We start from the raw sequence: 14,654 nt of genomic DNA, 5'->3' as shown, positions 1-14,654 counted from the left end.
GCGATGGGTTAAATAAACTCAATAAGCAGACAGACGCGACTACAGTCAAGCGCAGATCAGTATTGAAGTGTTTTTTGGAAAAAAACAAAAAAACGTTTTTTGGAAAAAAAAAATTACTTGTGATGTTTTCTATATGGGATGATTAGCCTAATCCTCATGAACACGTGACGCTAGCGCGTGGTATCAGACATGAACTATACAGAATGCGAACAAGATTAACTTTAATACAAGGAGATAATGGCGCAAAAGCGAATTTCAGATTTTTTCAAATGCCCATCCCAGCAAAAACTTTCCAAAATCGGCATCCAAACAACACCAGCCCCAGCACGAGCACCGACTTAAGTTTTCCAATGAGCCTTGTTTGCAATAATCTTCTGTATCTGTATTAGTCATAGAGATATTGGTCAGTCTGAAAAAAATGACTAGACTGTGATTATATACTGTTACTGTGATTAAAATAATAATAATTACTCCTAGCATAATATTAAATTTTGGTTATACTGCCCAGCCTTACCGTGGCATCAGTATTCATGTGAGAAAAATGATGTAAAGCAATTGGAAAGCAAGCTGTAATGGGTTTTAGATTTCTGTCTCTACTGTTCCAAATGATTATGGCACATATTCAGCAATGCATCCAAACAACAATCTTTTGCTCTCAAAAAGCAATATGTTTTACTTTTCCAAATGGAAATACCTGTTCATTTGCACATATCTGCCTATTAAAAATGACCCAGCAACTCCACAATGCCACATTGGGCACCCAATCAGAACAATATTATTAGATTCATGCCAGTTGTTTACCGTCTCCGATTTGAAACACAAGTTTGCAGACATGTCCCGCATCGCAATAAAAAGCATCAGTAGTGTTTTGATGGGCATAACATTGTTTTAATACAATTTACTGGCTGGTGTTTGGCCTCTTGTAATAATTTGCGTGTTCCTGTGGGGGAGTGTGTGCGGACTGCATTAAGCGTGAATGAGGGGCCACTGAACGGATGTGGCGTATTCTCGTCCTGATTAAAAACTGTGACTGTGTGTTTTTGCAGGTATGGCTCCGGCCTTCACAGCGGCGCCGGTCGACATCACTGTCACAGACGGAGCGGTGGCCAAGTTCACCTGTCAGGTATCCGGGGCCCCTAAACCTACCATTATCTGGAAGAGAGGTAATGCTAGTGCAAAGTGATGTTTGATTTTAGCATTTACATTTATAATTCACTAATGTATGAGGCCTAAATCACATCTGAGCTCTTGTTTTTTTTTTCAGCAATAAATGAAATATAAGTTCATTTAGAATTAACATTATAATTATTTATAATCTTGAATTTATTTCTTTATACTGAGTTCATCAGAGTCCATTCTAGGGTCGCCTTCTTTGCATAAAATACACTAATGTTTAGAAGTTTGGGTTCTGTAAGATTTTTTTAAATGTTTTTGAAAGAAGTCTCTCATGCTCATCAATCATAATATCAAAATACAGCAAAAAAAAATGTATGAAATCCATTTTTTGAAATATTAGTACAGTTTAACATAACTGTTTTCTAGTTTAATATATTTTAAAATGCAGTTTATTCCTGTGATGGTAAAGCTGAATATTCAGCATCATTACTCCAGTCTTCAGTGTCACATGATCCTTCAAAAATCATTCTAATATGCTGATTTGCTGCTCAAAAAACATTTATTAAATATCAGTTGAAAAGAGTTGTGCTGCTTAATGTTTTTGTGGAAACTGTGGTACATTTTTCAGGATTTTTAGTAAATAGAACAGCTTTTGTTTAGAATAGAAATGTTTTGTAGCAATGTAAAAGTCTTTACAATACTTTGTAGTAATTAATGAATTTGAATTTTATCTGTAACAAAATCAAAATGAGATTTATTAGGAGGCAGCATAATTAAGTTGACTACTTTTTGGAACAGTCTTCTCATTGAGGCCATCTATGCTGCGCTAGAATGTTGTCTCTGCAGGCAGTTAGCTTGGTTTTTGAACAGAGCATCAGTGTGCAGATGGAATGTCAGTATTAACATGGGTTCATCTCGGCCCTGCTGTTTTGTTACGTGTACTAGTGCTATATTTGACTGATTACAGCCAGATCGCAGGCATACTCGCCGCTTTGTTACTGCGGCAGAGGCATAAATTGATGTTGTATGAGGCTGTGTGTTTTGTGCTACACAGGAAGACTTTAAGATGTCTTTGTTGCAGCCGATTGGCGACACAAAAGATCATTTCATGCAAGAGTAACAAAAAAAACTTCCATTATATTCTACAACTGTTTTGGGTATATTCATGAAGTCGTTTCCATAGCATTCCCAATTATGAAGTGGCATATATAATAGCGGCCCCTAACAAGGTAGAGAGCTCTGCAGGCAGTTTCAGGAGGATTTTCCCCTGGGAAGACTTTACGCTTGTAATAAAATCATCTCAAACTCCATGCACAGTGATGTTCTATTAATTCCTTATATGGAAGCAGATGCGAGATATTGAGGTAACTGGTTTGTGTTTGTGTGTGTTTGTCTGCATATGTATCAGATACTCCGATCCTCGCCAGCGGTTCTGTGCAGATTCCGCGTTTCACCCTGCTGGAGTCCGGCGGTCTGCAGATTCAACCGGTAGTGCTGCAGGACACGGGGATGTACACCTGCTACGCCGCTAGCTCAGAGGGAGCGATCAACGCCAGCGCCTCCCTCACCGTATGGAGTAAGAGAAACGCACTTAATCTCAACCCATCTTCAAACTTCTTTCAGAACCAATTTGCTTTTTCACTGACTTGAGAGAGGAAAGATGACGTATCTATGGAAGCCCATTTCTGCCACAGAATAAAAAAATGAAAAGGTAACTGTGACTTTTTTCTCACAGTTCTGACTTTATTTGTCACAATTACGAGTTTATATCTCGCAATTTTGAGTTTAGCCATAAATGAAGGAATGAAAATGAGTGTGGCGGCGGGCTAAATAATTGTTTCCCGGTGCACCATGGCCAATCCGGGCCTGCACCTGCCTAATTTTGTAAAAGAAATGCATGTCGTGAACAAAATATTCATTTTGTGAATGTAATATGTGATTCCATGCATTAATATGAATACAAAATTGAATGTCCCAAAATATTTCTTGAACAAAATATGCATTTTGTGATACAGACAGATCCTTTCGTCCCCAAAATTAGGCATGCCTTAAAAACGATATAAACGGGAAAAAAAGAGTTCTGAGAATAAGTCAAGATTACTAAATTTTAACTCACAGTTACAAGACATAAACTTGAAATTGCAAAAATAATAATAATAAATAAAGTAAGTCAGAATTGTGAGATAAAAAGTTGCAATTACATTTTATATATTTTTATTACGTAGCGGAAACAAGCTTCCATATGTAGCTATGTAACTTCCATATATCCACAAACAAGCCTAGAGCAATGCTGTTTTTGTTTTTATGGAAAGGAGATTAGAACATCTCTCCAAAAAAATCTTTCACATTGATGGCATACAAATGTTTGTGTTGGTCTATATAGATGCATTAACAATCATTGATTTAAATTAAAATGTTTATTGTTTGTGTTTGTGAGAACAGGCCATAACTGCGCATTTAAACATACTGATTGTGATTAAAACATCACTTTAAAAATTATCTGACAATCAGTTTGATAAATAAAGAGTAAAATTCATAGTAATCATTTCAAACATATAATTTTATTTCAGATGGACAGGAAAAATAACATGACTGCGTTTTGCGCAGCTCATCAGTGAACAACGGCTCTGTGTAGTTAATGCTGCTCAATGTGAAAGCACACACGTGATGGAGATTTACCGCTGATTACAGAACCGGCTTTCTGGCAAGATTCACGTTAAATCGCATGCGATTTATCGTGCAGCCCTACTGCCAACTGACCACCATTAATTCAATAGAAATGTGCGGTTCTGGACGGGACAAAGGCAAAACTCACATCAAACTTCCTTTCCTAAATGAATGAATAAGTAAAGTCAGAGCAGAGCCTGATAAGCTGTTCCATGAAAAGCAGCTTCTTAGCACAGCTCAGCAAGGTGATATCTACAGCATCCAGACTTGTTATTGCACACTGATCAGAGCATGTAAAGTCCTGGCATTGTCTCAGCGGGAGGGAAACGCACTCGGCTGTTGACGTGTGAAGAGGCTGTTAAACAGTGAAGCGTAGCCGTTTGGTTCATGGAAATGTTGAACTAGTGCAGAATTAACAGTGTTGTGTTTGCTCCAAGGTCGCACGTCCATATCCAGGCCTCCCATGGACAGACGGGTCATTAAGGGGACCACGGCCATTTTGGAGTGCGGCGCCACCCACGACCCGCGCGTGGCAGTGAGGTGGGTGATGATAAACAAGCCGCGCTGCTTCCTCCTCTCTTCTCAACATCAGAGCCCAGGGCTCCACACTCGGTTTGATTGTAATGTTAATTCAGAGTGTCAGCCCACAGGCCTTGAAGTTGATTCAAAGCGCGATCCGTAGTGCTGTACAGTTAATTCAGCGCTAATATGCTGGATATCAGCGTAATGAGCCAGTGCTGTTTCCTGTGCTCCCCTTGTGTCAGCTTGACTGTGATAGAGTTCTCTTCTGCTCCTCGTCTTCTTCACTTGGCAGGTACGTGTGGAAAAAGGATGAGGAGTTAGTGAGCCAGACCAGAGGGGGGCGTATCAGCCTGCAGGAGGGCTCGTTGCACATCAGTCAAACCTGGTCCGGGGACATCGGGGACTATACCTGTGACGTCATCTCTCAGGCCGGCAACGACTCCAAGGCAGCCCGTCTGGAGGTCATGTGAGTGACTTAGCTTCCCTTCATCTCCGAGCATTAGGCTGACTAATACGCTGTGCTGATGGATGTGCGTCACCTTCCAGATGCGTATTGCGCATCATTTTTCACAAGCCAGCTTTGAAGTGTGAGGACGTAACTGAAGAGCGAAAAATATGCTGGCTCTCCAAAACCTCTAACCCCAAGTATTCAACTTTGTCATGTAGCTCATCCCACACATTTTCTGATATAGATACAGTAGGCATCATAAGGCTTGTTGAGGAGAGGTGTAGTATGATTTCCACCTGGTGGGCAATAGAACAGACAAAAAAAATCCTACAGACTTAAAGGGATACTCTACTCAAAAATAAAAATTCACAATATCTTCGATTCTAATAATTTAGTAACCCTCATGCTGGCCCAGATGTAGATGACTTTTGTATTTGACTTTGTTTGAAGACAGACAAATATTTTTAGAAAGATCTCTGTGAGTCAGTGTAATGCAGGATCCTGAAAGGTGACGTTTCAAAAACCACACAAAGTGATCACAACAGTAATCCAAACGACCCCAGTTGATAAATCAATGTCTTTTATAGTGAAACGATAGGCATGTTTGAGTAAAATAGTCAAATTTTGTAATATCGCTTTCAGCCAATGGTCATGCATAGGTTAATGAGAGCATTGTGTAGTGCGTTCTGAAACTCATGTGAGAAGTGACGCGGAAGAACAGAGGACTGTCACTTCTCCATCAGCAGGCTGAACAGTTTACTTATCATACAGTCATTATAAAAAAACATCCGGGCAACTATTTCAAGCATGGATAATTAACTACATCTATCTACTTGAACTGTGAAATACCAAAATCTCAACAACAAAAAAAGCTTGGCAAAATCACATTTAAACAACATATTTCAAATCAGCAACAAATTCTGACATTAACTGTGCTATAAATGTTTTTTCTAATGTTAAAATGTTATTTAAACAGCTACATTTGAGCACAGCAACCTTTGATATAACGGGGCTAGTTCTAAATATAATACTATAATCAACACCTTTCACGATTAGTTTATCTTGGCAGCTGTTAATGCAGTAAAAGTAGTCCCACTTTATTGTGAACATACATTTATAACATTTGTACTTATATTTTAAAAATACCTGCATGTAATTACATCTGTAATTAATTTCTGTAACTACATTTATAATTACACTGTTGACCCATCCCTTACACCTTAACCCACCCTTAAACCTACCCATACCACAAAACCTGTCCCTAACCTTACCCGTTTCCCACCACAATAGCAGCAAAATCATATTGTGAAAAAAAGTGTTTTGCAATACAATATGAACACAATAAGTACATTGTACTTATTTTTTGATGTAAGTACATAGTAGTTAAGGCCACTTAATATAAAGTGGGACCGTAAAAGTTTTCGGGAGAGTTCCATATGTAGTGCTCATTTAATATGCAAAGATGTTAGCCAATCATAGCAGACACGCCCCTTCCAACGGAGCGTTCAAATCATAGGGCTAAATTAAAATGAGAAAATGGACATCTAAATTATGATCATTTTTGATGAAAAAAACATAGTAAGATTATAAGTGCACCTAAGGTAACATTCTAAAATAATTTTTTTTTAAAAATTCATGTTGCATCTTTTATTTGGAAGGTGGGACTTAATCCGCCATATGATGTAGGTTCTCCCATTCATAGTAATATGAGTGAAACTTCTTGGTGTATATATACAGTACCAGCAGCATTTCCAGTGGAATACAGTTTGGTACGGTGTGATTATGATACAATTTTTCAGCACAACAACAGTGAAAAAACACAAAAAGCAGTCCTACAAAACTGAAGTTTGTGATCATGTTTATCAGTGAACATGCCATCTGTGTGTCACCTAGGTCACAACTGACATATTTGTTATGTATGTTGGAATCTTTCTTTAGCTTTCTTCCACGTTATGTTTGCTCACCCACTGCAGCATCTGCATACACTATCTGAGTGGATTGCTGCTCTCAGCAGGAACGTGTTGACTGACCTTTCCTCAGTAACCTTTTTCACCCTAACCTTTCCATCTGGATTCCAACTGCTTATACACAATTTTCATATTCATCAACGGCCCGCTAATTGTAACTTTTAAAGGCATTTATTTAATCAAAGAAGTTTTGCCTCTGTTCTTTGCCTTTAATCCCTGACTTTCAAATCCTAGTTTTTAAAGTAGCTAGTTTGCTAGTGTTTATGAATGCTTTTTTTAACTCTCCATCCAGAAAAAAATGACCTGACCGTCTCCTAAAAAGCTTTTTGACCTTTTGACCAGTCTCTGTGTGTGTAGATTTCTTCATCCCGGCTATTTGAAACACTATTTCTGATCCGTGTCTGCCAGTCGAATCCTTAAACCCAAAATAAAAGCCAAATCTTGGCAGCGTAAACATTTTAACACCTAAAGCCTTTGCTTATGACTCTGTATCACAATATGATGAGGGAATAAAATCCCCTCAGAAGCTCTCCAGAAATAAACCGCTGGAAGACGGCAGTAACCAGCGGGTGTGTGTACTTTATGCAGATTTCATGAGGCTAATGTTGTGTGGAACTAAGACTCATTATCTGTTTGTGGGTTTTCTGGCTCCTCATTAAGCTGGAGAAGATGCCGTGGTGGTATCAGATGGTTGTGTGGAATCGGGCATGTTGTCAGGAGGACTTCCCCCAGTGGCTGAAGTCACCCATGCGTTGTCTTTTTCCACCTTCAGCGATCACAGCCCACGCCATTATAACTAAACACTGATGATCCAACAATCTGAACAAATAATTCATTCTGAGGTCTTTTTCTTATTTTTTTGCCAGTGTAGTCTGATATTTCTATGCTAAAAATGCGAAAATTAAATCTTATTTTCTTTGCCTTGTTTTCTAATAATATCTGTGAAGGACAATATCTTAATGGACAAACCTCCTTATTACAATATATGTTTACATGAAAAGACTTTAAAAGAATAGTTAACCCAGAAAAGACTTGTTTTAGAGAATATTTTTTTCTTTATTTTATTTTATTTTATTAGAGCTATTTTCTAGAGATATTTTATTAATTATAGTGTAATCAAAGCTAATTAACATTTTGTTAACATCATCTTGATAACATCAGGTGAAAAAGCATACATTTTTTACACCTGTAGAAATGGCATAATCTTCCTTCTTAGTCAGAAAGAACACAGAAAAGTGATGAAATCTTAAGCGTTGCCGGTTCTCTCCATGGGTTTAATTTAGAGAAAACAAACTTTCCAAGCGCAACTGTTGGTGCTTGGTGCCTGGTCTCAGCAGGAAGCCTATCCTCCCCAGAAATGATTAATAAAGTAATCAATAAAATAAAAAAAGCTAGTGTGAAGAAGAAAATCAAGACAAACGCAAATGCATGCCTGCCTTCGACTGGCTATGAGATTCGGACTGAATTTGGAATCTTTTTGAACATGGAGGAGCCGGCAGTAGGAGTGAATATGTGAGAAGATCTGAAAATGGGCCAAGGAGGCCTACTGGGAGAGCCAGTCCCATAGATGATAATCAACAGACCCAAACCACAATGAACACCTGGCAGCGCTTCTGTAATACCCTGTGTTTGATTTCCATCTGGCCAGAAATCTAGTCGCTAGTTGTTCAATATTCAGATTTGATTTAGTAACCCCAATCCAATCAATTCAGATTTGATTTAGTAAGTTTAGTAACCCCAAAGTAATATCACTTTCTGTATAGAGCCTATATGCTAGCTTTGTTTATGCAGCACTTGTGTGAGAAGTGTGAAACAGTCCTTATTTTGAGTATTTGCTATCCTCTGTCCTCAGAGAGCTGCCACACTCGCCTCGAAACCTACAGGCCAGCCTGAACGCCAACGACAGCCGCAGCGTGGATCTGTCCTGGATGAGACCCTTCGATGGAAACAGCCCCCTATTGCATTATGTGGTGGAGCTCTCAGAGAACAGTAAGATAAACCAAGTGGTGTTTATTGTAAAGAAAGATATGAAAACACTTCACAAAATAGATTTGTTAGGTTTTACATTTTTTTAACACTTTCTGGTTGTCAAACAGTGGTAAATGAGATGATCTACACTTTGCTAGGACACCTGTGTGAATCTGAGAGGAACTAAGGTTGAATTGGGAACATAACCCTTGTAGTGCCCACCCACTTTTTCAGCAGCCTTGGTTCCAGAAGTATTTTTTCCAGTCAGTTTTCCCATAGGGATTTTTTAAATAATTATAAGCCATGAAGCAAACTAACTAGCTATGAAGTGAATCAAATACAATCTTTGGACCACAAAGATAAAAAGACTGTGAACTTAATGAGCTTTAATGAAGGAAATAACTAAAATTCCAAGAAGCCTTCTGAATGACATTATCAACTTAAAAACTTGATTGCATCATTCGCAGTGCTTCATGGAAGTGGGTGGGCACTAAAGAGATATTATGACGTGATTTGCTTCTCGCGATTCTCTGTTTGGTGGAGATTTCTCAGCAGAATCATGGATAATGTAGTTTTTTTTACCAGAAATTCTGTTGTTAAACACTTTTGTTTAAAGAAATAACAAAAGCATATACCATTGATTAACAATCTCGTAGCTCATAGTAGGTCTGTTTTTAGAGGTTTATTTAAAGTGGTTGTTAAAAATCTGTTCCCCTATGGAGAAAATGAATGGGATTTTTATTTCTGGAGCCCCACTGATGCACTCTAAATGACAGAAATAGTACGAGTAGTATGCAAGTATGCTATTCTGAATTCAGCTTCTCGCATCCATTAAAAATCACCTTGACACCACTTGATCAAAAGACATTTGAGTCAAAAGCGGCTCAAAAAAGTGATATAGCTCTGAAATCAAATAATTTTAAGAGTGAATAAGGTGTCCAAATACTTCTTGGGATCACTGTATAACCATTTGCTCAGTAGCACAATTTTTAAGCATATCCTACTCAGTAATAGAGCAGAACCGGCAGTGTTAAAGAATCTACTGATCTCAGTGCCTCATTCACATCTAGCCATAATGCATCTGAATGTTCGGCCAGTCCAGAGCAAGCACTCAGCATGCTACATGTATGAGTTGATCTCAGCTGCTGTCACCCAGTGGTGAAAAAGCCTGTGGTATTACAGAACCAGAAAAAAAACACCCAAGTAGATTGATCTTCCGGGGCTGGAAGAGGACAGTGAGGAATGTGTTGGAGTGGAGGTGAAGATTACTGGTGCAGGGTGTAATATGGCTGGGAAGTCCCATTAGAAACACCTTTTAGAGAAAGTGAGAAAAACCTGCTCTCTCTCTGACTACTTTTTTTGCCCTCAAAAACCCTAATTTCAAGTGCAAATTGATTCAATTTGCAATCTGTAATTTTCTTTTTCATTAAGAAGATCTGACACAAAAGGCAATGAGTAGTACTTATCTTAAGAATCATGAGATATTTATTCATGAAAGGATTGTTTTAATATCTTTTGATCTAAACTTCATCTCACTGCAAATGTTGTTTGGAGTCTGTTGTATAATTTCTGAAGCTACATGGGCTGGTCGTTAAGTGCCATTAAGTAATAATGGCCAACTTGAATGCTGTGAGGAGTCCAGACTCAAGCATGTTATGTAATTATGAGTGGATGACTAATTTGTGTAAAAAATATCTTGACAAGTATCATGTGATTATGCTTGATTATGCAAATTGTATAATTTTATATATGCCACCATGACCCACCATTCCACCATGTCTTTAGAAGACAGAAAACAAGGTTTGATAACACTGTATAATTACTTTCATTAATAACATTTCCAGAAATGATTACACTTAACAGAACTTTAGTTAAAGGGGTCTTAATCATGAAAAAGGCCTACGTAGTCATAACAAATAGAAGTGCGATTCATTTGACGTGCAGACTGGTCAGCCTATCACATCAGAGCTCATTTACATAAAGAAGTCTTTGGTGCAATAGCAGTAAAGGCCTGTTTACTTCTAAAGGCGGTCGCACACCGGACAGGAAGCGCAGCTCAGAACACATTAGCTGTGTCTCATTTAGAAGGCTGCGCCCTCCGGAGGTCGAATCCTCTGGAGGTCGCATCCTCTGTAGGATGCATATACGAAGTGTCCTCAACCTAGAATTAAACAAGACGGCCTTCGTAGGACAGGCGGAAAAGGAAACAGGAAGTATCACGTTACTATGCCAACACATTTAGAGCATCATTGCACTCTCACACTACTTGAAGGAAAATTATTTCTAAATTTGGAAAGTAATGTGAAAAAAAAAATGCTTTTACTTTTTACTTTGTTTTATTTAGTTAAATGTTTGAGGAGCTGCAGCGTACATACAGCAGACATCTGTTAGAGAAAAAAAGGAGGAGGATATTAAAAACAAAGTTTATCTGTTTTTACAGAGGCGATTTAAGGTAAGTTGTAAACACCACATCTGCGCTTGTGTGTACATCTGCCGGCGCCGGCATTTTTCAAATTAACAACGGTTGTTTACGGCGACGCAAAGAATTGTGGGTTATCTGTAGCAGCGAAGGATACACCTCATGCATCCTCCGAATTCCTGTGAAAGAAGGTCGCATTCGGAGTGCCCTACTTGCTTTTCTGAAATGAGACAGCCTCGATGACGTATGCAGCCTTCGAATGCGACCTCCGGAGGGCGCAGCCTTCTAAATGAGACACAGCTATTGTTTTCTATGAGTGTACGCACACTGGCGGCGCCATTCGGCGTCTGTCCGCAGCGCCCAGCTACGTTGTGTGGTACTTGTTGTACGAATTGTTCTAGACGCGGTGCTGCGCTTCTCGTCCGGTGTGTGACCGCCTTAAGGGTCAGCGAAGGGACTGTTTTTGGTGTCATAAATATTGACTAATTATTATAGGCGAGAAAAAATGGAAAATAATATTTAATAAATATATATAAAATATATTATGAGATACATTGCCATTCATATTTGGAATCAGTCACCTTTATTTTTTTTATTTTTATTTTTTTAAAGAAATTTATTTTATTCGGCAAGTATGCAATAAACTGATGAAAAGTGATCGTAAAGACATATGTAATGTTAAAAAATATTTATTCACACTTTATTTTAAGGTCTAATTCTCACTATTAACAAACCATTAACTACAACTTTTGCCTCAATAAACTCCTAATTTGTTGCTTATTAATAGTTAGTAAGATAGTTGTTAAGTTTAGTTATTAGAAAGGATTACGGATGTAGAATATTGTCATGCAAAATATGTGCTTTATAAATACTAATAAACAGCCAATACGTTAATAATATAGGCATGATAATAAGCAACTAGTTAATAGTGAGAATTGGTCCCTAAACTAAAGTGTTACCAAATATTTCAGTTTAAAATAAATGCTGTTCTTTTGAACTATCAACTGATAATAATTAAAATGTTTGAGCAGCAAATCAGCATATTAGAATGATTTCTGAAGAGTAATGATGCTGAAAAGTCAGCTTTGCATCACAGGAATAAATTACATTTTAAAATATATATTTTAAATTTTTTTAATTGTAATTCTGTTTCACAATATTGATTTTATTTATATATATATATATATAGTGACGGATCGGCTGCTACCCCTCTAATTATCATCATCACCCCATTCCTTAATCGCCGCCCTTCACCAGGCTTCCGACAGGAGTGGGTGTGTGAGAGAGGAGGGGCGCAGAAACAGCCAGGTCTGGCGGCGTGTGATGAGGCACACCTGAAGTGAATAGAGCCTCGTCACCGCCGCTGTTAGAAGTCGAGTGCGCCTCTCCTCCGGAGAGAGACCGGTCTCTTCCCCCTGTTCATGCACGCTGGTGTCCTCGTAGGTCCAGGAGGGGAGCATAGAGGGATTCCAGTGCTGCCGGACCTGCTGTCCGGAATGGAACCGCACACGTGACGCGGTCAACGGGCCTGGATGCCAGGCCGTTATTCTCCTCAAGCACCGCGGGCCAGGAAAGATGATCCACTGTGATGAAGCCGCCACCCCTCGTGCCCTGGACCAGAGAGGGGAGCGCATGCGGCCACCGGACTCTGCCCCTTACCTGGACCCTTCCTTTTTGAACACTGCCCTTCCTTCACAATTCCCCTGCACAACGAGGACACCAGATCCCCTGTTTATTTTGGACACTGTTTCCCCTTTGAACACTTTATTCCCATTTTGGACATTTTGTTTTATTTTCTGTTAAATAAAAGCCTCTCTGAGGCCTGACGCCACACCCACTGTGTCTGTCATTTGCTCCTCCCGCCACAATATATATATATATGTATAACCAATATATAATGTCCCTTGTGATTTTTAAAATATTTAGAAATGTTCTGCTCCTCTTTGTATACCAGATTCTCCCTGGAGAGTGTATTTGCCTGATGTGGACCCCACCGTGACCGGAGCCATGGTGAAGGGCCTCACTCCCGCCCGGTCGTACCAGTTCAGGGTTTGCGCGGTCAATCAGGTGGGCAAGGGACAGTACAGCACCGAAACCAACAGGTAGGAGGCCATGGTTGTCAACAGCTGCTTATTCTCATGTTAACTGCCCATCATTGCAAGATTCAGTTTTTTACAGAAACCCATTTGAAATAGGCAAAGAATGAAGTTGTTATACGGCTGACATTATCATGATACTTTAACTGAGGATTATTTGACAAACAAATAATTCTGAATTTAACTGTTTATGTTTATTACACATTAACCTTAAGAATAATCATAAAATAAAATGTATTATTTCCTTAAAGCCTTTGTAATCAAATATTGCATTGCACCGGGGTAAAATATGAAAAATATTTCATATATTTAAAATGATTTAAATTGTCGTCTTAACCTTTAATCTTCAGATTCTCCGCCTCTGAAATGACTTGCACTTTCGGCTGATATCACAATTCCCTCATACTCCAACTGGCTCCATTCTGATTCATAACATCCCTTTTTAACGATCCAATCAATTCCTGAAGAACAAAAATCAAGTTTCATAAAGCATTTTTTTCTTTTGAGTATTCTGATTCTGATTAGAAAAGTGAAACGGACTGCAAACAGCCCATGATGCATTGTACAGGGTGCTTGAAACGGCTCCTTTGGAGTGCCCACATTAACACACTACTGAACCATAAATAAAGGCATTTAAACACATTTCTATAATTTACTTCAAGGTATATTCCACCCAAACATGAAAATTCTGTCATAATTTAAGCTTGTTGTCGTTCCAAACCTATATGACTTTCTTCCTTCTGTGGCTCATAAAATATTTGAAGAATGTTGGTAACCAAATAGTTTCTGTTTCCATTGACTTTCATTATTATATATTGTGACGGATCGGCTGCCTCCCCCCTAATTATCATCACCCCGTCCCTTAATCGCTGCCCTTCACCAGGCTCCCGACAGGAGTGGGTGTGTGAGAGAGGAGGGGCGCAGAAACAGCCAGGTCTGGCGGCGTGTGATGAGGCACACCTGAAGTGAATAGAGCCTCGTCACCGCCGCTGTTAGAAGTCGAGTGCGCCTCTCCTCCGGAGAGAGACCGGTCTCTTCCCCCTGTTCATGCACGCTGGTGTCCTCGTAGGTCCAGGAGGGGAGCATAGAGGGATTCCAGTGCTGCCGGACCTGCTGTCCGGAATGGAACCGCACACGTGACGCGGTCAACGGGCCTGGATGCCAGGCCGTTATTCTCCTCAAGCACCGCGGGCCAGGAAAGATGATCCACTGTGATGAAGCCGCCACCCCTCGTGCCCTGGACCAGAGAGGGGAGCGCATGCGGCCACCGGACTCTGCCCCTTACCTGGACCCTTCCTTTTTGAACACTGCCCTTCCTTCACAATTCCCCTGCACAACGAGGACACCAGATCCCCTGTTTATTTTGGACACTTTGAACACTTTGAACACTTTATTCCCATTTTGGACATTTTGTTTTATTTTCTGTTAAATAAAAGCCTCTGACGCCACAC

The 14,654-nt window shown here is 39.4% G+C and overlaps 1 protein-coding gene across 1 annotated transcript in view; it reads left to right on the top strand.

The window, feature by feature from the left end:
- Nucleotides 1–14,654, top strand: part of LOC107720071 (protein sidekick-1-like) — a 185,524-nt gene that overhangs the window by 96,440 nt on the left and 74,430 nt on the right. Inside the window, exons 9-14 of the mRNA XM_016527675.1 lie at nt 1,047–1,163; nt 2,525–2,692; nt 4,221–4,323; nt 4,598–4,771; nt 8,573–8,709; nt 13,062–13,209. Of these exons, the coding sequence (XP_016383161.1) occupies nt 1,047–1,163; nt 2,525–2,692; nt 4,221–4,323; nt 4,598–4,771; nt 8,573–8,709; nt 13,062–13,209 (847 nt within the window). The remainder of the gene's footprint in view (nt 1–1,046; nt 1,164–2,524; nt 2,693–4,220; nt 4,324–4,597; nt 4,772–8,572; nt 8,710–13,061; nt 13,210–14,654) is intronic.

This window comes from Sinocyclocheilus rhinocerous, unplaced genomic scaffold, assembly GCF_001515625.1.
Source record: "Sinocyclocheilus rhinocerous isolate Xijiao unplaced genomic scaffold, SAMN03320098_v1.1 scaffold273, whole genome shotgun sequence".
NCBI lineage: Eukaryota > Metazoa > Chordata > Actinopteri > Cypriniformes > Cyprinidae > Sinocyclocheilus > Sinocyclocheilus rhinocerous.
Note: the sequence above shows the minus strand (reverse complement) of the source record. Positions and strands in the feature narration are given on the sequence as shown.